The 15,744-nt window shown below is 47.5% G+C and overlaps 1 protein-coding gene across 1 annotated transcript in view; it reads left to right on the forward strand.

Annotated features, from left to right (window-relative positions):
* The window catches only part of HS6ST2 (heparan sulfate 6-O-sulfotransferase 2), a 137,361-nt gene extending 122,284 nt beyond the window's left edge, over positions 1-15,077 (forward strand). Inside the window, exon 2 of the mRNA XM_072877172.1 lies at positions 12,169-15,077. Coding sequence (XP_072733273.1) covers positions 12,169-12,871 — 703 coding nt within the window. The 3' untranslated portion in view covers positions 12,872-15,077. The remainder of the gene's footprint in view (positions 1-12,168) is intronic.
* Positions 15,078-15,744: the final 667 nt, after the last annotated feature.

Raw genomic sequence — 15,744 nt, forward strand, 5'->3', positions numbered from 1 at the left:
AGTGAGTACTTCAGAAATGCTCGCCAGCCAGCAAGGTGCTTTCTGGGCTGTCTCCTGGCTTAAATCAAACATTTTGATGACATCCCAGAATCCACGCAGACCTTCTTGTACATCAAAGCTCAAGACGTATCCTTGCAGGATCAGGTCCTGTGCTTCTGCCAGGAGACTGTATTGTAATGTGTGAGAGAGGGTTTAAAATATTCTAATTGTCTGCTATGAAATTACAGTTTTGTTCCCTGGAGTAGAAAAGTGAGTTTAAATCATTAACGCCACAAGTCTCAGTGATGATTACGGAAATGTTTGCAAGTGACTTAATCAGTATAGTTTGTCTGAGTGGCCCATTTTAATATTATTGCACTGATTAAGTTTTCTTAGCTAATATGTGTTTCATTTCCAATTCAATTAAATGAGAATCCCCTTCCATTACATGATATTAGTGAAGTGCCCTAGTGGGGCAGGAGCATACTTGGTATTTTCAATTGATACAGATTTCTTCATTATACAGTCTCATGGTGCTAAATGAAATCAATGAAAGCTGAAATTAAAATTGTAGCAAGTTGCAGCTATAAATACGTTGTCCGTTCCTTGGTCCCTCTTTTAGCAGTAGGCTGAAAATATATTAATATCAGTTCATTAATTACATTTCAAAGACGTTTTCATAGATGCCTGCCTTTGACAAAATTTTAAAGTCTGGGAAGGCTTTTCCTTGGATTTCTGTATGCCCAATGATTATGATAAGCAAAATATAAGTTGCATTAATGCGCCTTTTTTATATGCTATATATCCTCGCTTTAGCTTTTAAAAGCACTTTCGTGTAACCTATAGTGGGATATATTAACTGGCATATGGAAGATTATCTGCAAATGGCTTGTGAAGGAATTAACATCAGCCTTACATTTTTTCACGAGCCAAACCTCCTCCTTTTATGTATTATTGAAGAGAATTGATTGAGCTCTGATATAGTAACAAATGATTTTATAAATACCTCCCTGGAGTTAATTCCCCATTGTGGGATATGCAGAGCTCTTGGAACTGATCGTATGATCTTTTTCTTGAGAGCTCTAAGATTTCTCCATCGTTGAAGCGGAGATGTTCAATAGTACGTACTTTTATGTATGAAGGAGTTGGGAGGCATGTTACTATGATTCAAGCAGCGATTAGGAAATTGCAATGAGTGCTCAGGAAATACAATAAATCACAACTTCTAAATACACATACATGCGGTCATAAAAAAGACAAATGTATGTGTCAAGCTCAGATGGGAGTCTTCTGCACCCTCTTGCTTCTAGATCGTATTAACAACAAAACTTGCAAGTGAAGTGCACAGGGTTCAGTAATCTTCTGCTTCACGTGCACCAGCTAACGTGCACCCTTTGGGTGGCAGGACAAGTGTCCGCAGCCCTGGGGGACATCGGGCAGGTTCAGCGCGGCAGCCCATCTCACATTTCTGCTTTTGTGCTGCTCCGCGCGGCCGTGCATTCAGCTCGTGCCCTCCGCTTGCGAGCTCAGGGCGCAGCACAGGCTGTCTGAAGTGTTGGTTTTATTAAATTATTAAAAGTATTTTCATCTGATCGGAGAGTATGTGTGGCTTAGCGCGTTTAAGACATAGCTAAAATATATATGAATATAAGGACAAAGCTTTTTTCTTTAATACTAAATATATGCTTTTTATAAACAAGAACCTGGACTTTTTTTTTAAAAAATATAATAAATATTTTAGCATAGTTATTCTGGCTCCATAAGTGCAATGAAAATGTTAGCCTTGGCATATCAATTGTGCTTTACAGATGACTGTAATTTCCTGAATGTCAAAACTCCAAATTTTTCTACTAAGCAAACTTTTCAGTGGCAAAATAGATTGCCTCCATAATATATCACTGTGTGCAGGAAAAAATGAAATCTTTATGTACTGTATTATGAATCAATGAGGCATTAAGATTCTTGGAAGGGTGAGTGGACTCTGGAAAATGAAAAACTGCCTCTATTCCCTCTCTGTAAACCGCTGCTTATGGAGTGTAGGCTTTGCAAACCTCTATCTTCGCTGCCGCAGAAATATCAGTTACAAGTTGAAACCAATTCCTGCAACGGCATTTAGATAGGGTAAACACTGTTGTAAATATCTGATTTATAGCAACATCCTGTGGTTATTCACCAGCTCTTTTGCAGTGGCCTCCTTTTCGCTTTGGGAGGTCTGCTGTGCTGTTTAATGAATGTGTAAGAGAGCTCTGCGAATGGGGAGGTGCTGTACCACGCCTGGAAGATGCTGCGTGCCGCGGCTCCGGTAGATGTGAGCTCCTGAGGACAGGGATGGTTCCTCGCGCCAGGAGTAGGAGGGTATTCCTGGTACTCTGTGGGCTTCAGAGCTTGATTTTTCAAAAGGCATCACTCACACCTTGACTTTTCCTAGTTTGTATTAAGGGCAAAATTCAGCTCTGCATCCTGGTTTTTTAAGGGATACTCACCCTTAGCAAGAAAGGCACTTTCCAAAGCCAGGACCTTGCGTGCTGCCGAGGCCAGTGTCACAAATCCAGTGTCACCCGTACTGCAGCTCATCATCTAGCAAGAAGCATGACGCGCTCTTACACTGATGCTCCTCTGCCACCTTCTCTTTACCTGGGGTTTTACCTCCCGCTGCACCTGCAGGGGTCTTGGCACCTCCGCTGCCTTCCATCCAGACGCCTCTACCATGTAATTAAGCTAACAAGGTGGGAAGTTTTGCTGCTCTGGGTAGGTCGTGGTGGGAGATCTATGTTTCCAAAGGGCAGTTCAGTCCTTTTCCCAGCAGGTCAGGTGGGTGGGATGGATCTGGGCCCCTCCACCCGGCATTGCCACCCTTTCCCATGCCAGTCTCCGGGGTGGAGGTGGTGGATTCAGGACCAGCTCCAGCGGCTGAGTCACGCTTCTCTTTGCCGAGTCTAAAAATGGAAGCTTGCTTCTCTTTTTATGCACCACTAAAAAAAACCTATAAGTAAAAAGGCCACTGTTCCTCCTGAATTGGTTGTGAGCAAGGGTATCCTGCAGAGATCTTAATAATACAGGCAATTATGACATTAATACCACTCTGGCAAATCTGCAGGGCAGCTCTCCCCTCTGCAGGCAATGCTGTGGACAATTAGTTTGTGTGTGAGGGTAGCTGGGAGCATGTGCGCGTGTGAGGCTGCATATTTTTTACTTATTTAACACCTTATTTTCAGTATCTGTGTGTGCATGTGCCATGCCTGCACGTATATGAACATGTACCTTGAGCTGCAAAATCGTGAAATGCTGCCTTCCTCTGTGCCTGAAATGCTGCTGCTTTGCAAATCTTTCCTATTTGATAATTTCATGGGCAATGATGGGCTGGTGTAATTGCCGTTCTTGCAAAACCCAGCTCCTTTTTATGGGTTCCTCTGGCACTTTTCTCCTGCTGCCGTTACTGTGGGTAGGCTGCTGGCTTCCTACCCCCACCATTAGTGTTTCTAGACAAAACATCTCTGTGATTCATTGGGTGCTGATAGAAGTGAAAACATAATGATTACTTAGAGGAAATCTAAATTTACATTTGCTAACGGCTTTAATTCACAGTTCTGAAATACTTATCTCTTTTCCTCTCAGGCCTTGTTCAGAGCTAATGCATGGTACGATTCCCCGGTGCCATCCTGAGACCTGGAGTAAAGGAATATAGTCCGTGTGCTTAGAGTTTTGCAGACTAGTGCAGAGAAAAGTGGTGTTTGTTTCTCCTCCTCCTTCTCTCCCTCCCCATAATCTTTATACTTCACTTCTTTAATGAAGAAGTCATTTGTTCATCTAGATTTTGCTGTACTTCGCATTTTGGATGAGGTGGAGCTGGAAGTTTAGTTTGATTGAAATGACTGAATGAAGAGAGGTCTTGTAGGAACAAGTAGGACCCAGCCCTGGGTCTGTTTGCTCAGCAGGAGCTGCACTGAGGTGCCTGGGGAGAGGAGAGGAGAAGGGGAGCAGACCTGCTCTGATAACCCTGCTCCGTGCTTGCCTCCTTGCAAGCACCGCAACCGCAGCAGGGGAGGACCTGGCATGGGCAGCTGGACTGCGGGTGCGGGACATGGAGGCAGCCCTGCAGCCTCCATGGGACACTGGGCGTGAGATCTTCTCCCTGAAGCTCCCCGGGAGCACGACAGCCCCCCTTGCTTCTCTCCCACTCGGAGATGGGGCCCGTTGCCCTTGTCTGGAGAGCTGGGAGCCGAGAGGAGTGCTGCAGGGAGCCCGCGGGTAATGCTTCTCAGATGCTGCTGTTCCCATCCTCATCACTGCTGCGAAGCATCTGGGATTGATCTGGAGTAGATGCAAACATTTGATTCCCAGTGCTGCATCAGTAAGCTTGCCAAATATTTTGGCCTCGTCTCTGCAAGCTGTGCTGCAGGAGCACCTCTCGGCAGGGAAGAGGTATTCCCATTTGGGGGGGGGGGGTTCCAAGCATGCAGGATTGAGGCAGGAGAGGCTGTCACCAGGATGCTCACCCCTCTCCTTTTAATTGTGTCTCTAGGTGACAAAGTTCGTTAAGAATCAGGATGAGTCACAGTATTAAATGAACGTTTTGCCTCTCTCTGAACGATCTCCAAACAGATGTCTGCCTCCAACAAATAAGGCAGCAGGGGTATTTCTCTTGGAGGAACAATTTACGGTATTAGCAAATCAAATTCTCAGTGGGCCACTCTTGATGGGAATTAACCTCACCTACTGGGAGCGAAGCACTCTCGGCGCCCAATGTGGCGTAATTGAGTTTGACTTCTCGTAGAGACATGGTGGGCGTGATTGATCAGTGGGGAGATCCCCAGCCAAAGGTTAAAATCTATCAGCAGCTTCGGAGCCACGCGGGCAGGGTTTCTAAGAGCAGAATAAGAAATGTGAGACTCACGCTGTTCACGTTCCTGACCTTCCATCATTGTCCGCAGCTTTGCTGTCAAATTATCCCGAGTGGAGACATTTTGGGAGCGGTGCGGGGCAAGGGAGGATCGTGGAGCCTGCCTGCAGAGGACTGTCAGGTCACTGCTGGGAGCAGCAGCAGCAAAGAGGGATGGAATCTCGGACCCATGCACGGGGCCGTCTTCCTCTGGTCGGATGAGCTGTGTGAGAGAAGTAGTTTCCTTCTCAAAAAAAAAAAAAAAAAAAAAAAAAGGCTTAAAAAAATGAATATGTGACTGCTCTTTTATAAATGAGCTTTGTGGGTTCTTATTCAGCGGCATGAGCAGTTTTTGAGGAGGGTGGGAAGGACACTGATTGTCCTTGTGCTGCTCGCCGGTTCTGGTGATTGTGCTTTGTTTCTGGTGCCGAAGCACCAACCCTATGATTATTTTTCTTTTTTCAGTAGCTCAGTCCTTAATCCTTTGCATCATATGCAGAATCTCTGCTGCAGAGTTTTAGTTCATTTTATTTGATTTTCTGCTGGACATGGTACATATCTGGTCTGTCCCTTTGCCCGTGCCCCTTCAGAGGTAACTTCCCTTTCAAAATGTCCATCCTCACCTGGAGCATAACTTAGTTTGACACTGCCCTGTTAATGTCCCATAAAGTCCATAAACTGGGGGGACAAAATCCCCCAGAATTGGAAATATTCCCAAATTTCCCTTCCTCCCCCATCTCTACCCAACGAGATGGAGACACTTGTGTAAAACTGACTCCCATTCATTGCACAAGCCTGTCTGCGTCTTCAAACTGTCCTAGCCAGGCTTGCCATCTGGATGAGCTTGACCTAGATACAAACCGGTGTGCTTGAGCCAGCTTACAGGGTAGCCTTAGTTTTGCTGGGAGAATGGGACTGCCCCAGTACGTTCTGTGGAAATCATAGCTTGGCTTCCTCAGCCGTGGGCCAAGCTGTGCTTTCCTGGGTTAGTTTGCCCCCAGGCACAGTTGGAGGGGGAGGTCGGGATGTTCCCGCGGCCGCGGTGCTCCCTGTGCAAAGGCTGTAGGCTTCTCACCCTCTGTGGCCTGTGAAGCCTTTCTTGCTACAGCCTCATGTCTTAGCAGAAGTGGGAAAAGGTCACTCAGTCCCTCACCTACTGATCCATACGCTAATGGACGTAATGGTGAGTGGATGTTTAGCTTTCAGCTCCCCTCTCCAGCTCCTTACCTCATAGCTGCATCAAGCTAGGCTCGGGTTTCCAGGCTGAAGGCATGGCAGCTGCCAGCGTCTGACCTCCAGCCTTCCTCTACCTCAACAAGCAATTAAACAGTGCGGCAGCCTCTGTCCTCTGGCAGGGATCGATACTCCTCGGCCTCGGCACCAGCGGGAGTTTTGACCCGAAGGGGCTCAGGCGTGCCGAGCTGAAGCCAGCCCTAGGTGTGGTCCTCATGGAAATGGCACCCATTTGGACCCCACAGCAGTTGCTTAGAGCCTCTCCATTGGAGTTAAAGTGCCCCGGAGCATGTGCAAGAGTTAAAGCGGCTAGGCAAGAGTTTCCTGGTGAGCCCTTTGCCACCAGCACGCAGCCGTGCTCTCAGGCCCTTAGGGTGGGGATGGATGCTCAGCTGCTGATGGTCCATTTTGGCAGGCCTCTTGTGGCAGGAGGGCTTGTGGCACCACAAAGGAGGAAGGAAGGGAGCTGCAAGCCTTCCCTGTGCTCTCCATGCACAGGTTTGGCCATAACCCCTTTCCCTCTGCATTGCCTGGGTTGCTGCTACTTTGGAGTCCTGCTTTGCAGAGCCAGGGCAGTTGAGTTGGGGTGAGTTGCACTTTTACTTCAGGAAGTTCTACCCATTTCGATGCTTAAACAAAGTCACCACTTCCTCACCTCTTTTCGGCAGAGCATCTCCACACTCAATGAGCCTCCTGAGCACCGTGGCATGGGTAGCTCTGTATCCCTTCCCTGGCAGCTTTTCCAGGCTCTGAAGTCTCTGGCTTTACTCAGTGCTGTCATCCCCTGGGGTTTCACACCTCCTCACTTTGACTTCAATTTATTTTTTTTCTTTAATGTTGCTTTTAGAAGCTTGCTACAAGGATGTTTTAAAAAAAATCATTAGATTGGAAAAAAGGATTCTCATTCAGCTGCTGTGCTGGGCAGAGGTTGGGAAGGGGCTGACACAGGATGCACTATGTGACCACAGAATTATCCTTCAAAGTGAGCAGATGGCTCAGTCTCAGTAAACCCCTCAGAGAAATTCACGGAGGTCTTTGAGGTTTCAGTTTGCTTTGTATTTTCTCCAGGGGCTGTGCAGGAAGGAGAGAGGGGGCTGCTCTGGGCTGAGGAACCGGACAGCTTAAAGCAGGTCCGTCCACTGACAGCACACGTTTCTTGGTCCTTTTCAGCAAAAAACTTTTTATCTTAGCAAAAGTCATCTCATAGCAAAAATGTCAGGCAGGGGCTTGTGCTGTCCCCACAACCCGGCATGCATTGCTCCCGTGTGGGGTCTCTGGGATGCTGACATGGGGCAGTAGCACTCGTTCAGGAGGAGGAGGAAGGAGAGAGAGCATCTTCATGACTGTGCAGGTTATTACAGTGCCCTGGGACTGGCCATGGGGCATTCACATGGCAGCACCACCACCCCAAAGATGGTGTCCGTGCTGGGTCAGTCGGAGGGAGATGCAGTTCAGGCCTGTGGGTGAAATGTGGCTTTCCTGGCACCGCAGTGACACCGGGACAGCGTGGCAGCTGGCATGCCAGGAGGATGCAGCGTGAGGGCTGGTGTTGCTGCAGCTGTGGGGAGGCCGAGCATGTCTCTCCTCCTCTCTCTGTCCCTGGCTTCCAGCACATCACCCTGCCTGTCTCTGCCATTTTCCCGTTTTCCTTGTCCCACCCATGGGTAGAAGCATCAAACCACCAAGAAAGCCCAGCTTTCACACCCCGGCAGATGATGTGAGCCATGAGCTGGGCATTTATCTGAGGGGAGCGTCTGACCTTTCCTGAGCTCCTCTCCGGTAATGGATCATGCGCAAATAATTCACAGCTCCCGAAAACGCTCTGGCTTCAACCTTGCAGTGGTATGATAAGCAGAGCGGGTGATGCAGCATGGGGAGCAAACTCAGCATCGTGGAACTGTTTGGTCCCCACGTTCCTCAGGGAGTAGCTGTGCGCAGGGAGATACCAAAAGCAAGTGACTGTCACACCATCTCGCATTCCTGATGGCCCCAGGGTCAACCTACTTTCTGAGCTGCCCGCGAGCTCTGTTTGTTCTCTGCTTCATAGGCATCCAGCTCAACTTTGTTAGAAAACCCATGTTTCTGATGAGTGCAGCTCTTTAAAGTCGGAGGGATGATTCACAGTAAAGTTTGAGCTCTACCTGCAAACATATTGTCTTGGGCTCTGAAGCACAAGCTTCAAGGAATGGGCAAGAGCTCAACACCCCCTTGTTAAGGTGGCAGAAAGAACAAACTGTTATGTATAGAGCTAAAAATAATTGCAAAGCTTTGAGTCTTCCTCCCAGTTGCAGCAGAAGGATGCTCTAAGCGCTGATGGCCGAATCCATCTCTGGCTCTGACTTGACGATGCATTAAAGCTTTTGTGACTTTTTGAAGCTCAGTTCAGATAAATGCAGAGCAGTGCGGCTGCTTTTCTGGAGCTGACATGATTTCTAACTTGGATGAGAGTGGCTTGGGGCAAACCCAAAAGCTGGTGTTCCCAAAAGGGATGGCGCCTTTTTCGGTAGAATTTTAAGAGGGAAACTTAAGAAGGGAAGAAATGCACAAAATAGCTGAGACTGGCCCAGCAGCTGACAAAGCATCTCTCTCTAAGTTCTGTCTTGAAAGCAGGATTAATCTGGGAAATAACAACATGGTATAAATAACAGCCACAAGCCTGTTTGCCGGGAGCCGTGCTCAGGCCAGGTAGGATATGGGCTCCGCCTGGGGCATCTCATAAGCACCCCTGCTGATGGCCTGGCTTCCTGAGCGCGGGGTGCTGGAGGGAGTCCAGACACCTCCATGCTCTCTGCAGAGTCCGGTGAACATCTTTACTCAGCCTCCTCTCCCTGGTCTCCCTTGACTGCGGCGTTTTCCCCTGACAGGCGCTGATGGAGATATCTGCCTGGATGAGGCTGCTGGACACCTGGGATGATGGTGATCCATTACGACGCAGTTTCTTCTGCCAACATACAAGTTTTTATTCATTCTTTTATTTTTACAACAGCAGCCAAGGGAGGCGCTTTGTCACTGCCTGTGACCAAGAAGCACAAAGGGAGAGCGGCTGAAGAGTTTGAGCTATGATAAAATGCTCGCTGTATCGATCTTGGCTCAGGATTTGTTTCCCATCTTGCATTAACTCCCCATCGATTGCTGTGATGACCTTAGAGCGTATGGTTTTGTTGGCCTTCTCCCTTATCCAGCAGCACCCCAGTGCCCGTACCCCACTCCCCTCCCAGCCTTGCCAAACCACTGACAGGCCAGGTCGTACAAGGTGCTCTGGCGTAAACAGAGCTTTGCTTTTGCCTCCTCCGTCATCAGAGGTTTGTTGCTATATATTAGTTGCTATAGTTAGCATAGAGGTTAGTGCTATGTGGCGCTAAGTTGTTATCGCTTAAGGGTCAGGTCATTGTTTTAGTGCAGTATCCCAATAAACTAGATCTAAGGGTGAGGAGTCCTGGCAGGAGTTAAAGAAGGGGCTTGGGTTTGTGCCAGAGATGCTCCGTTTCCCCACATTGGGGACCCCCACAAGGCTGTGTCGTTGCTGCATCGAAGGAGCCTGGTGTACAAGAGTGACCCGGGTGAGCTCCTGCTCGTCAGAGTGGCTGGTTGGGGTGATGGCACTCATGGAAAGCCCTTTGCCCTGTTGGGTTCTCCAGCAGAACCAGAGACCTGCTGAGATGACACAGAGTGAAACTCTTCCCTTCTTTGCAAGGGACAATGTGAGGTTGGTGGCTGCCACTCTGGGTGCCTGATGTGAAAGTCAGCTTCGTCCTTGCTCCCGCTTAACTCCAGCTTTCATGGTGAAATCATTTAATGAAGCTTTTGGAGAAAAGTCCCTTCCTCAGGGTCGTGGTGGGGGCTTTGGCTCCCTTCACCTGTGTGAACCTGCGGCCAAAGCCCTTGGAGCCGGCAAGCAGCACCAGGGTGAGCGTGGGGACGGCGACAGTGCTGATTGCGGTGTCCCCGCTCTCCCAGCATGAGGTGCCGTTGTGTCCGGCCGCTGATGCTGTACTGGGCTCCTTGGCTTTGTTTGGTTTTGCAAGTTTATTGTACTTGCTATTTATTTAATTATTTATGAGCTTGGATGCTCTAAATGGGAAGAGGAATGGCGACTGTCCAGGTTTCCTTTCTCCTGTGCTGTTGGATGCTATCGGTGCTTGTGATTCACTTTTTAGTCCACCCAGAGACAATTTTCTGTAAAACATTGACATCTAGTGGCTTTTCTGCTGAAGGAAACGATAGGGAACAAAAGACTGGCTGCGGGGTGGCCACTCGTGATGCCACTCGGGAAAGCAAATGAATGTCCCTTCTCCTGCTTATGCAGCACCGAGGACATGGCAATCACAGCCCGGGGGCTCGGGGCTCCCGGGCACAGGCTCCTCGGTGTCCTTGTCCTGGAGGCATGGCCTTCCCTGGCAGGGCAATTTGCTTATTGAGCTACTTTATATTCCATTTACTTAAACGGATGGCTGGTATCCTGACAGTGTACCTCCAGCATCATCGCTGAGGTCGTGGTCGTATTAAAGGAGGTGCGAAGAGCTCTGTGTGTACGGCTTCAGGCTGCCGACGGTGGACAACGTGGTGTTTGACGGTGGATATTAAGGTGCGACCCAGAGTGATCTCTTAATGCTATACGTAAGGTTGAGCTTGCAGCTTTTCCAGCTGGAGGCCTGTCAGGGTTCCCTGTGGCAGCGTGTCCCCGACGTGTGCCACCATCCTTGTCTTGGTTTCGTCTGGGACAGAGTTGATTTTCTTCCTGTAGCTGGTACAGTGCAGTGTTTTGGATTTAGGATGAGAATAATGTTGATAACACACTGATGTTTTAGTTGTTGCTAAGTAATGTCTACACTGGTCAAGGACTTTTCAGCTCCCCATGCTCTGCCGGGTGCACAAGGAGCTGGGAGGGGGCACGGCTGGGACAGCTGACCCCAACTGGCCAAAGGGCTATTCCAGACCATATGGTGTCATGCTCAGCATAGAAACTGGGGGGAGTTGGCCAGGGGGCTGCTGCTTGGGGACAGGCTAGGCATCGGTTGGTTAGTGGTGAACAATTGTTTTTCTTGGGGTTTATTTCTCTCTTTTTGTTATTTTCCTTTCCCTTACAGTTGTTGTTGTTGGTTATTATTATTATTATTATTTCAATTATTAAACTGTTCTTATCTCAACCCACAAGTGTTCTCATTTTTACTCTTCCGATTCTCTCCCCCATCCCACCGGGGGAGGAGGGTGAGCGAGCGGCTGAGTCGTGCTCAGTTGCCTGCTGGGTTAAACCACAACAGTCCTGTTGCTCCAAACCAAAGCCAGCACCTACCTTGGAAATGTTTTCTCTTAGAAGATGCTGTAATGCATCCTTTAATTTCCTGTTACTCACTTATCTCTCCTCTCTCATCGTTGCAGTCCTGTATCAGGTGAAGACAGGAGGATAAAATGGGATTTGCATGGGCTTTTCCGAGATCCTCATTTTGGTGCAAGTGGGTTGGGGCTTCTGGGCACATCGCATTGATCTGGCCTGCGAAAGGAAATGTCTTGTAGGAAATGTCTTCCTCATGGGTGCAATGCTGCTCTGGGGCTCATGCAGCTGAGACCCACGGCTGCTCATCGGGAAACGTAGCACAAGCAGCTTTTTGCAGACTACATAAACCTGTCAGTGCAGCTCTGTTGCACAAAGAAAATAAAAAAGCCAGAGCTACCTATGCTGTGCTTGGGTTGGGGCTTACATCCTGGGAGATATTTTGATTATTCTCCCAAGTTCTGGGGAGAGCATCAGTTGAGGCAGCCGGCAGGAGCACGTTGCCCCATGGGCAGCCCAGCACAAGAGGGAAATCTTGGGTTCCCTTTCGCCTGTGTAGAGGCAAAACCTGTTAAGCAGAGCCAGATGTGTTCAGGTAGATACAACCCTTCCCACTCCCCCCAGGGAGTTTGTTCAGCCGTCCTTCACCCTGCAGAGGTGGTGAGCACGCAGAGGAGCACTCTGCAGCAGGGCTCCTGAAAGCCTCTTAAGTGCATCTCCAAGTTTCTATTGATTTTGAACATTAATGCGCTGTGTGCTGGAGACGCATGGGACTAAACGCTCTGCCTTCCTCTCCCCTTGGCAGGAATTTCTACTATATCACCATCCTGCGTGACCCCGTCTCCCGATACCTGAGCGAATGGCGCCACGTCCAACGAGGAGCGACATGGAAGGCGTCCCTGCATGTCTGCGACGGGCGGTCCCCGACCACTGAGGAGCTGCCCAGCTGCTACACGGGGGACGACTGGTCGGGCTGTTCCCTGCAGGAGTTCATGGATTGCCCCTACAACCTTGCCAACAACCGCCAGGTCCGCATGCTGTCCGACCTCAGCCTGGTGGGATGCTACAACCTGTCGGTCATGCCCGAGGAGCAGAGAAATAAGGTTCTGCTAGACAGTGCCAAGGAGAACCTGAAGCGGATGGCTTTCTTCGGCCTGACTGAATTTCAGCGGAAGACTCAGTATCTCTTTGAGAAGACTTTCAACATGAACTTCATCTCACCTTTCACGCAGTACAATAGCACAAGGGCCTCCAGCGTGGAGATAGATGAGCAGACTCAGCAGCGCATCGAGGCCCTCAATTTTTTAGACATGGAATTGTACGATTATGCAAAAGACCTGTTTTTGCAGCGGTACCAGTACATGCGGCAGAAGGAGCACCAGGAAGCGCGGCGGAAACGCCAGGAGCAGCGCAAGATCCTGAGGGCGAAGCAAGCGCGCCTGAGAGAGCAGGGCGAGAACAGCTCCAGCACTGACTACATAGGGAACGTGGAGCGGTGGCGGCGGTAGTGGGGGGGGACTCGCCAGACTCCGAAAGCGAAGCAGAACCCGACCCGACCCGCAAATCGGAGACGACGGAGCAGTCCAAACAAATTACACTTCTCAAGGGTTTGAAGCAAAAAGAGGTTAAAATGTTGCCTTTGCAGTTGCCTTTGCAGTAAATGTTGTACTGTACGTGGAACACTTAATCTTAGCGTGTAATTAAATTGTCCTTTTTAGGTTTGTTGGATTATTTATGAAATACAGGAGCCAAGTAGGCTCATCGGAAATGGTTGCTTGGACGTTTATTTAAAATAAAATTTTAAAAAAAAATCCTTAAATTAGTTATGAGTACAAAATGGGATGCAGGAAAATGTTTATGATGCTCGGCTGAAATCTATCTGGGAAGCAAACTCATTTCCTAATAATGAGCATTTAGCATACTCTCTCAATACAGTATATGAGCAAAACCTTTTCCCTTTGATTTTATCTTCATTTTATTTTAATAATGTGTTTTCAAGGGCACCAACTGCTTATGATATTTACCAAGTTAATGAATGGACGATGAAGGGAACAGTAAAGGTCTAGAAAAAATATTGACTAGTTTTATGTATAATATTGGCTTTTAAAAGGAATAGAAGTAATTTCTCTAGTTATATAAATATTTAAAATTTTAAACTTTTTCTACCTACTGCTGTTTAGAGTTTTAAGCTTGGTCTATCTCATATTTAAAAAAATGACATACATACTTTTCTGAACTCAATGCCAATGTTAAAGACACTATTTCCAGAATTTTTCAGGGCGGTTTGATTTTAACCATTCTGGAAAACTTACAGCACATCTTCATGTTTCATAAAGTGTTTTCCAAATTATAATCTTGTGACAGTGTCTAATTTTAAGTCTTTCTTACCCATTAGAATACATAATGCTGAATTTATCATTCCTTAATAATTGGTGGTATAAACTAGATGAAATTATGTTGCGGATATTTGTGTAGTGTCTTTAAAAAGTCATAAAACTCTCTAATCCCAGCAATATTATGAAGATAATTGCTCAATGGAAGAAGTAGATTTACACTTGAATTAGGATTTACTTCCAGTAAATCTTTGCTACACCAGATAAGAACAGGGCTTTTTTTTCTTCCTACGCTCTTGAGCCCTTCTTAGCGATGCCAGATGAGCGATGACTAAAAATGACGGAAACCAATTTTACCATAGCCATAGTTATACAGGACGCGAAGGTTGCATGGTGCACGGGGACGCAGCAGCCCGCTCCCGAGCAGGCTTTGCTGGGGCACAGGGTGCGGAGCTGGAGCTGGACCGGGCTCACCCGCAGCCCTTCGGCCTCACCGAGACCGACAGGGAGAGGAGACAGGGCAGGAGGTGCGAGGGACTCCTATAAATCTCTATGCAAAAAAGTAAAAAACCTCTGCAAGGCTTGGGCTATACGTTCAGCCAGTTCAGAAATTTTGTACGTAGCCTGCAACGGTCCCGAGCTTGGCACTAAATGGCGATCTCGGTGCAGGTGCGCAGTGATGGAGGCACCCGAAAAGGGTGCTCTTTGTCCCGATGTACACAATGCTTACAAGTCTCACTTGCACTATTGCCTTTCGCCTGTAATATTCTATACACCAAGAGGGCAGGGGGGGCATAAAATGAGGCAGAAGGCTTTAAAAACATCTTACGGCTCCATGCCTAAGTTATGTGAAAGTTGTTTTACATCTGACGTTGTATTGCAACCCGGGGGGCAGCAATCCTGCCGGGGGCAGGCGGAGAGCAAAGCAGCAGCAAACCAATACCCTGCATTAGCAGCTTGGAAAAGAGAATAACTTCATGTACAGCAATTTTTTTTTAAATGAGAACTGCAGTTGCCAATATGGTGTCTCGGTTGTATTTTGGTTTTTACGGGGGAAAATAATTCGCTCTTAAAACTGAAAGGCACTGCTGTAAACAGGACTTAACCATGGGTGAGCTGGAGGGCCTGTTGCAGAAGGTGCATTTTGTTTTTATGCTGTGGTGTGCATGGTTTACAGAGACTAGTTGCATTTTCTTTGTGTATACTGTTTATTGTATATAGGGGATGTACGAATATAAGAATACCGTTTTGTCATAATCATATCAAATTCTACTGATTTCCACTGTAGACGCTGTCTTATTGTGTAGATTTACAGGCCAATCCACTGACTTTGATTGTGTAATTTAACAATAGAACTGATAAATAAAATTTAACTACAGTCTTCTGATTTTCATGTGATTATTTCTTTATCTGACGACGTGTTGGGAATTGCGCAGTTCAAAATGAACGGTAATTTCGACATGAATGAAATAGCAGTTGACAGGCAAGTATATGAGTCTAAAATCATGGCTTTTCTGAAGTGTATTTAAACTAGAGCTTTCAAGGGCAAAGCCACTTTGGACTTTCTCTGGTTCAGGAGTTAGTGCCGAGGTTTTGACTGCTTTACTAGCAGTCAGAAAAACAAACTGTGGTTTCTGGTGATTTTAAATATGATTGTCAATGGTCTGCAGCATTATTAAGGGATTGTTCCTATGTGTGTGTGTATGCATATGATTATTTTTTTCCACTGTATGATACCCACCGTTTTTGCTCCAGCGGGGTCCGGAGGATGCTGCCTCGCTGCTGACTTCCAGTGCATCCTGCTGTATCCCTCCCGGGGACGTTTTAAAACACAAAAAAGCTAAACTAGAATTAGATGCAAAAGCAGGTGAGAATTAATTGAGCATAATGCCCCAGATCAACTAGAAAATATGGTTTTTTATAATTTGGATGGAAACGTTTTTTTCTTGGTGGCTATAAAAGATCAGCAGGCTTGCAGGACTTGCAGCGGGACGGTAGACCCGAAGGTGTCCGTAGGAGACCTTGCCTTGACCTAGTCCAATTCCCCT

This window comes from Ciconia boyciana, chromosome 12 (genome assembly GCF_034638445.1).
Source record: "Ciconia boyciana chromosome 12, ASM3463844v1, whole genome shotgun sequence".
NCBI classification, from domain to species: domain Eukaryota; kingdom Metazoa; phylum Chordata; class Aves; order Ciconiiformes; family Ciconiidae; genus Ciconia; species Ciconia boyciana.